The sequence below is a fragment of the Limulus polyphemus genome, unplaced genomic scaffold (genome assembly GCF_000517525.1).
Source record: "Limulus polyphemus unplaced genomic scaffold, Limulus_polyphemus-2.1.2 Scaffold1745, whole genome shotgun sequence".
NCBI classification, from domain to species: domain Eukaryota; kingdom Metazoa; phylum Arthropoda; class Merostomata; order Xiphosura; family Limulidae; genus Limulus; species Limulus polyphemus.
In genome coordinates this window covers 202,689-211,637 of record NW_013667355.1, presented here as the reverse complement: position 1 = coordinate 211,637, position 8,949 = coordinate 202,689, and the positions used below count along the sequence as shown (strand labels likewise).

The 8,949-nt window shown below is 30.2% G+C and overlaps 1 protein-coding gene across 1 annotated transcript in view; it reads right to left on the bottom strand.

Annotated features, from left to right (window-relative positions):
- LOC106464799 (protein transport protein Sec31A-like) overlaps window positions 1-8,949 on the bottom strand; it is a 54,807-nt gene that overhangs the window by 7,956 nt on the left and 37,902 nt on the right. The window contains exons 18-24 of the mRNA XM_013924957.2: window positions 7,064-7,234; window positions 6,415-6,588; window positions 4,926-5,106; window positions 4,285-4,477; window positions 3,620-3,699; window positions 1,425-1,543; window positions 132-146 (exon numbers count right to left, since the gene is read on the bottom strand). Of these exons, the coding sequence (XP_013780411.2) occupies window positions 132-146; window positions 1,425-1,543; window positions 3,620-3,699; window positions 4,285-4,477; window positions 4,926-5,106; window positions 6,415-6,588; window positions 7,064-7,234 (933 nt within the window). The remainder of the gene's footprint in view (window positions 1-131; window positions 147-1,424; window positions 1,544-3,619; window positions 3,700-4,284; window positions 4,478-4,925; window positions 5,107-6,414; window positions 6,589-7,063; window positions 7,235-8,949) is intronic.

Genomic DNA, 8,949 nt, shown 5'->3' with positions numbered 1-8,949 from the left:
GGTTTGATTCTGGTACAGGAGGGTAAGATGGTACCATATAGTTACTTCCTCCTGAAACCATTGGAGGCTGAAGAGGTTCTAATGTCTGCCCTCCAATGATAGGTGCAGTGATGGGAGAAGGAGCCTCAAAAATTTGATGGTTGTTGCTGTGGTGTAAAAAATAAGATATATATATACAACCTACTGTTTAATCATTGTTAAAAAAGACTTTTACAACTTGCATAACCTTAAAAAGACTAATAATACTCAGCTATTTTTTTTTTATAAGAAATGCATCTATGAGGTAGGAGAAATAAAGAAATGAAATCAAAGCAAAATATTTTAATAAAATTCCATGAGTTAATTCAAAGTCTTGTTTTTCTTAAAGTGATTCAGTAATATTTTTATTGTTACAACTCAATTCATAAAGCAAGTTAAAAAGACAAACTAACTTAACTAACTCAGGTATAGATTTGACCTTCCCATATTCCATCAGAATACAGTACCCAGAAGGGACTAATGCATGCAGCATTTAAGTTCTAACCAAAGAAGCAAGACTGAGGTTCAAGCACAGTTTCAGATTTCACTTCTTCCAAAACTTTAAAACAAATATAGAACTGTTTCATAAGCTAACTCTATCATTTCACATCAAGTCAGTGATTAAATTAATCTTGACAATAAATACTATTGATTGTTTGTGATTTATTTGAAACCACAATAACACAAGAAACTCCTACAAGTCCAGCTTAATATTTCACCTGAGAAAGTAATTTTTGAAAGTTCTTGAATTGTAAGTTAGTATAAAATCAGTTACAATCAGTTCAAAAAATCTTTAGGCTTAACCATATTTGTCTCTTTGGAGAAATAAGGAAGCCAAACATATTTCAATGGATATATATGTTACACTCACACATTATTGTACAGTTATACTAGTGTGGAAAGTTACTTTTAAAAACACCATTAATTTCTATGTACTGACTCAGGCTAAGACATTTTACAAACTTAAATGATCTATCACAGATTCTACAAGTTTACAAACTCATACTGCTAATGTGCTAAAGTTCCACATAAATTAGGTATATCTATTTTAAAGTTAGCACCTTTCCCAGTGAGGCACACACACACACACACACACACACAGTTTTAATGTTAAAAGACTTTTAGTGAAATATTTGCACACATTTTGAAAAAATGTTAAATATCAACAAGACCTTCACAGCTTTTTAACAATCACTGGCTACATCTTTACAGGTCTACTAAATACTGATAGACACTTAGATCAAACATTACTACCTTTATATGTTACTTAACATATCTTTGAAAATGTTCTAATAAGTGACAGTTGTGCACGTTTATAGATCACGATCTACAGTTGTTGCTTATTTGAGCCCAAACAAAACTAGTTTGTATATAAAGTAATGAATGATTAAATAAAAAACCTGTACCTTTACAGCACATTTTAACATTGGGGGATCATTCCACCCAGGTTTTGACATTTCATAACTCCCCCCAGACGAATGTGTCAGCATCATTGGATTTGCAGGACTGTAATGAGGCATAGTGGCTGCAAAAAATTATCATATACAAGATCTCTAATTACTCTCTTGTCATTTTATTCCATATATAAAATTTAATTGCAAACTAATATACATCATGAAAAACTTGGTGGATAACTATTATATGGAAGCTTTTAATTTTATTAAATTCACAGTCAGAAAAACTTAAGTCAAGTCAATTCTTAAACTATGTTATTACTTGAAGAAGTAAACTTAACAAGAGACCTATATTCTAATACTTCTAGTACCAGTAATCAGTGCCAGTGTTGTCCAGAAACAATAAAATTAGTTCACTTCTAAAACTTAAAAACTGATATAAACCTAGATTATATTACAAACACTGTCTTAAAAAACAAAATAAAACGTTTATTGCCAAATCTATTTTCTTAAAATTTTTTGGATTGGGAAAATATAGTTATAATTTTTGTTTTTGCTGCCACTGTTTCCCCTTTCTACCCTCTATTCAGTCTTCCAGGGCTTTTAAATGACATTATTTTAATGTGGTAAATTACATACTTTTTCTTAACATACTTTACAACTTCACGAAAGACAGAAGAAATTTCGTATATAAAAAGTTTCTGTGCGAGATTGCTTTAGATATTTTATGATAAAAAAAAAATGTACTGTTTATATTGCAAGATGTTTGTAAATCTTCAATTTCTATCTATGTATAATTCATCTCTGAGATTTGCACTGCCTTATAAAAAAACTTGGCTTACTGCCTACTTTGTTCATTACAACACAATCATGTTTAGAAAATTTTAACAAACTAATATCGTAAATTATGGAACATAAGACATATGCATACAGTATATAAACTAAAGTTGGGTAATTTACTCAATCAATATAACTGATTACTTATGGACATCAATTACATTGATTAGTGTCACATAAAATAATCAATTAATGAAAATCATGATTAAATTGATTAATGTCAGGAAAATAATTAAGTAGTATTTCCAAATTATTACTGTTTCACCTTATTCCACCTGTCCAATAATTGTAATTATAACTAAATTGATTAATGTCATAAACAACTAATCAAAATTAATATTTCTGATTATTCCAATCAACAGTAATCAAAATATTGAATATATTATTATTATTCATTACTCTTTTCAGTTAATTCAAGTTTGTTCAGCTTAATCCTGTACAGAGCTAATCCATTGGACACCACCTGTATCTGTGAAGTTATACACTAATGTTACTATAATTCTAAATTTATTACATGTATGCAGAACATGATCTATAAAAGACTTAACGAGACATCAAAACATGTAGAGTATATGAAACTGTTCTCAGTCTCACAGTATTTTTTATCTTTATACAGTATAACTATTAAGTTAAACAATTTTTAATATTTAGTGACATTGGACGGTCATATTTTTAATTATTTATTGTGAACTATTAAATGTTGGTTTTAATGGGAGGCAGAGTATTCATGATGAAACTTTAGTTAAATCATCATCTCGCAGTATTTTATCTTTATACAGTAAAATCATTCTTATTGTATTTTAACACAGGGGACAGTCTCATTTTTAAACATTTATTGTGTTGCATTAAACATTTGCTTTATTTCTTTAATACATCTGCATGAAAACTTATACAAGTGTTGTCCTAATCTTAATGATTATGTGTATCAATCTTATGAATTTTTAGTAAACATTACAAATCTGTTATAACAAAAAAATCAGATCTTCTAATAAAGTATTTTTACTAATGGTGTGCTTAAGAATTTACAAAACTTTTACTAAGCCAGTCTGAGTGAAAGGTGATTTTCATGTTGAGATAGCCCACTGTGTAGTTTTGCACTAAGGAAACAACTCTTTCAATTTTCTGGTTTTATTGCTAACAGTTTTGATCACTGTTTTCCTTCAAAAGCAATAAATCACAATGGAAGAACATTAACAATCTTTCATAAATACCACAAGTAAAATACATGAAGCGTGATATTTGTACTCACTAGCATAACTGTGCTAGGCATCAATTTTTTTTATCATTGAAATAATTGTTCAAGTAAAAATTCAAAGATTATCAAATTTTAACATATATATAACATTTATAATGTCTTTTAAGGAACAAACCTGAATTGCCAAAATTTGTTGGTTGATAAACTGAAGCTGGTGTGTTAGCTATGGTGTAAGTAGAAGCTGGAGCTCCAAAACTAAATGTTTGCAACAAAAAATAGAAAAGAAGTAAATTAAGTCAAAACAAGTATACAAGCACCAGGTACATATAATTCCAATGACCATTATTTAATAAAATAACTTCGATTTAATATCTAAACATGGCAAAGGTAATTCCAAGTGTTAACACAGTCAACAGGTAGGACAACTAATAACAAACCATTTTAACATTAAAAACTTCTAGTTCATTATGCTTGAAAATAAACTGTAAAATTTTAATGTAAATAAATTTAAATATTTTCAAAACATTTTAACTCAATATTCTTCAACTGAAATTTTTGGTACCTCCTATTATTATTTGTACCTTGTTAAATTTTTTATTAGTAGTGTTTAAGGATCATTAGAGAAACATGTCTGCCACAAATACTCTTTTTCTATTTCACAGTGATTAATAAGGATTATTACAGGTGGATTTAGTGTATCAAAACAAGTTGTTTTTAATAATGTAACTTAAGCCAAAGTTGGATATAAGACAAATTAAGACCATAAAATAGCCTGAAACTTAAACAATAGAAATATCATTTGAAAAGGAAAAGAAACACATAAGCTATATAAAATATTACCTTTGTCCAGGATTGTAGAAACTTTGTTGTACAGACTGAGGTTGAAAATACCCCGTCTGAGAATAAGGGACCTGGTTCTGAGAGTATTCATACTGAACTGATGGGTAGAAGTTTGACTGGTACTGTGGGTCTTGATACACACTTGGATCATGAAGGTGACGAGGATATCTTTGTGATATGTGATGTGTTTGATCTAACAGAAAATCAAATATGTACATGTGTGTATGTGTATGACAAAAAAAAACGTTCAAAATTAAACTAAAAAATTAACAATTATTTTTCCATTACCAGTCCTTATCATCATTAACTCATAACAGAAAATGTCTGTGGCTATAGCTCTCAAACACATTGGGGATATTCCACCTATCATACAAGATCGAAATGCAGATGTCAAACTAGTCAGCAACTATGGAGAATCAGTTAAGGGTTAGGAATTAAGTGCTTGAACTCCCAACATCTCACCCTTAAAGTAGATGTAAACCACCCTAAGTTTCTACAATGTAAACTTCCCAACTTTTATCCTTTTCTTTAATATTATAAAATGTACAAAAAAGAAAAGTCAAAATATTCTTGTCTTAAAAATAGACCACTATGTTTCTACAACTTATAAGACACCCAACATTAACCAACACAGCACTTACTTAAAGAAGAGCTCTGATCAGAAGCTTGTGGAGGTGGTGGAGGAGCTGCTGCTGGTTGACTAGACTGTCGCATAGGTGGACCCAGAGGACTTGGTGGAGCTGGTGCTTGATACTGAGTCATGGTGGTAGGAGGATAGCCATATGATGATACAGGAGGAAATTGTGTGGAATATGGTGTTGCCTAAAGAGAAATGTAAGTTCAAACTTAAAAAACAAAACAAATGGCAGTACCTAGTTCAAGTCAAAGTCTCAAAATCATTCAATAATGCACTAAACAAGCAACTATAGCTTTGGGCTCCAATGTTTAACTGTTACAGCTGAATGACTTGAAAAAACACTACTTAAATTTCATGCATTATGTATCAAGAGTTATAATAGAAGAAAGTACTATTAAAATTTAATCTCGACTTGTTTACATCATGACTGAAATATATAACTACACTCATGTTACTGTAGCACACCACATTGTACATACTATGATGAACAAATCATACTATGATTCAACTTGGGAATTAATATGCAAGATTTATGATTTTAATGTGAATGTTCTTAATGTGTTTCAATAGTATGTCATCACGAAGATGACTGATCAACCAGCTATCATGTTGATAACACAGGCCTGCAATGATTATACTGTCTTGAAAATTTTACATGTTATACAGTAACTCCTGTACACTGAATCCCAAAATGATATCTATTTTTCTCCATCACATACAGATTTTTCATAAAATATAGTATATACTTTTACATAAGCAAATCATTTTCATTGAAATCGGGTCACATTTTTTTATGCTTAAAATGTTGACAATCACTGGCTATAGATTTCTCTAGACCAATTGTGACATGAGAGTCTTATTGATCATTCTAAAACCCAAACATAACAAACATAATAATAAAAAATGTTCATTATGGTAAACAAAAATAATAATTTGATCTAAGTAAGAGATTTTTTTCTTCCCAATTTGTAAAAAGTCCTCATGTGATAGAAAAAAAATTAATATTGTTATCAAAATCAGCATAGCTGAATTATGAAAAATCCATTATTAAAATAAAAACAACTTTTATGAAGTTTAAATTTGCAGGCCTGTGTAATTATTATTCTTACACTTTTTTTAGAACAGTTGAACAGTGTAAATTTCAAAAAGCCTTAAAAATATATTACAATATGTATTATAATTGTATTGTTTGTTTGTTGATTTTCACACAAAGCTACTCAAGGGTCTATCTGAGCTAGTCGTCCCTAATTTTGAAGTGATAAGACTAGAGGAAAAAGAGCTAGTCAACATCACCCACCTCAAACGTTTGGGCTACTTATTACTACTGTATTGGGATTTGACTGTCACTCTTATAATGTACCCATAGACATAAAATATGGAGCATGATCGTAATTTCTTTTTGATGGTAATGAGGCATGGACCACAGTCCAGCATGCTAATCACTGGACTGAACTCAACCCATTAATTTTCTAATAAAAAATAAATATTGATACCTGAGGCATAGTTGGGACCTGAGATACCATTTCAGATTGAGGTTGTTGTTTGTTTTGGGACACCTGTTGCTCTAAAGTCACTGCACTCTTTACCTCAACATGCTGGAATGGACAGTTTGGTGATTGCAGACCAAGACAGTGATAAATTCTGTCTTGTAGTAATGCCAGAGATGGCTGTAAAAAGATAACAGTATCAACCTAAATAGAAATTAAGATTTCCAAAATCATTTCTTTTAAGATTATGTTGATAAACTTAAATTTCACACACAGTCAAAGCAATTCACAAGACTGGATAATTTCTAAAAGCTGCATACCAAACTGTAACAAGTTCATACGTTAACAGAACAACCACGTAACATCTTAAAAATAATTTTAAATACATCTTTTTTCTACTATGTTAGTCAGCAATTACATACTCAAAAGCTGAAGTCATATTTTCATGAATGCTAAATGTAAAAAAAATACATATCATAATCCCTAATTTCTTTTTTTTTTCAATATATGTTAATTTGCTAACTAGTAGAGTATAGGCTATTCTATCAAAGTTCTAGTACAGTTTTCTTCAATCATATTTTCTTTTTAAATCAGTACTTTAATTTAAGGGTGCCTCTAATACTGTGCTACATAACAAAATAAAATCTTAACATACCTCAGATGTGTCAACTAGATAGGTGACAGCACTAGACAAACTTCCTTGAGCAGCAAGAAGAGTAGCATATCTCCCAAGTAGAGATGACAATGTTCCTGTTTTTAATTGTGGAGACTGCCCTCCCATCTGTTCTACAGCCTTTCTTAATACCATAACTTGTTCTACCAATTCCTTCAACAGGAAAACAAATCTTCCTTTAACTATGTCATTTTATTATAAACTACAAAAGACTACTATATGTCACTTTTAATACCATGATTCCTGTTATGAAATGTAACAATGCAAAAAAAGGGGAAACTATGATGCTTGTTTTAAATATAGTTTATTTTCAATCAAACACATGACTGTTCAGTTTAGAGTAAGCATAAATACTTGGCATATCATGACTCCAATATTTACAAAAAAAAAACTCCCCTTTATACGAGTGCAGTATATTCTAGTTTCTAAATCAACTCATAAAAAAAAAAGCATTATTTGAGAAAATAATTTCCCTTTGATAAAGAGATTTGGGTATTTATAAAACAGTCTACACAAAATTTAATCCTTTTTCTGTTTTAGGTCATTTGATGGTTTTTATGGGTATGCTTATTTGACTACTTACCCAAGTGGGTATCAGTGAAGCATATCCTCCTAGTATTCGTAAGAGTGGAGTAGACAGTTTTAGCAGTTAAATATTTCCCGAGTATCATACAGGACTCTCAAACGTGTCACAATGTGATTATTACGTCTGTGAATCACATATGATACTCAACTAACTCTTCTAATCTCATACACTGAACCAAAACAATCAGTTCCTATTGCCACATTCACAAGCATCAGCTGCATATTAAATAGACATAATTGTGAATCACATGTGATGCACAAGACAGGGATAGGGTGAAAGTAAAAAACATTATTCTCTCATTGACAAGACCTTTCAACAGGTACTTTTACTCTTTTACTTGAAAAAATCCTGAAAATGTAGTTTCTAAAGAATAAAAATACACTTTATAACAAACTTCCTGGCTCAGGGAGAAGATTAAGTGATCATCGTTCAGCCAACACATCAATCCCTGTAAGATTGTTTCTGTGCTACTGGTTCACACTGATTAGTTTTCATCACAGCCAGGTTGTGAGTCCATAGTTCAAGTGTTGTTTTTTTACTTATTTCTTCAAAATCACGTAGTGGCATATTTTACTGTAATATTCCTACTTATTTGTTCTAACACTATTCCTGTGGTGTCTTAATTATTACTCTCTTGAGAATATCAAAGTTAAAACTTCAGTATCAAGTGGGTTGTGCTTTTCCAAATTAATAAGACTTTTTGGTAAAATCAGTAATAAGCTGTGAAAATGCTAGAATTTTTAGTGTTTTCCTATTATATAAACTAATAGAAATGCCACTGTCCGGGCAGCTATTTGTGCTAGTAATTAGTAATTGTAGAATTCAAACCCCACTGTAAAAAAATGTAAAAAAAAAAATTTTTTTAAGTATTTTTTTCTGGGAAGTACTGCATGAGAAAAGTGTTCAGATTGTGCTCTTTACTCAAATGCAACTCATTGCACCAAAAGTTTCACAAATTTTACTGATATAAACTGTGATGTTTTTATATATTAAAAGTAAAGGTGTGGAGATACAGCTATACAAGTATTGTATTGTGAAGCAGAGATATGATTGTATCGATATATTGTCTGATATTATACAATTTACGTATCTTCACAAAATCTCGCAAGCTTTCAGTAAACATCACAAGTCTTTTGTACAGAAAAAATCAGAATTTCTAATAAAGTATTTTTGCCAAAATTAATGATTCAATAAAGGAATTATGCAAAGTAACATAAAAAATTAACAATAATAAAATAGATACAGATATTAACTTTTTTTTATTTTACTTCTCTTGCCAGCT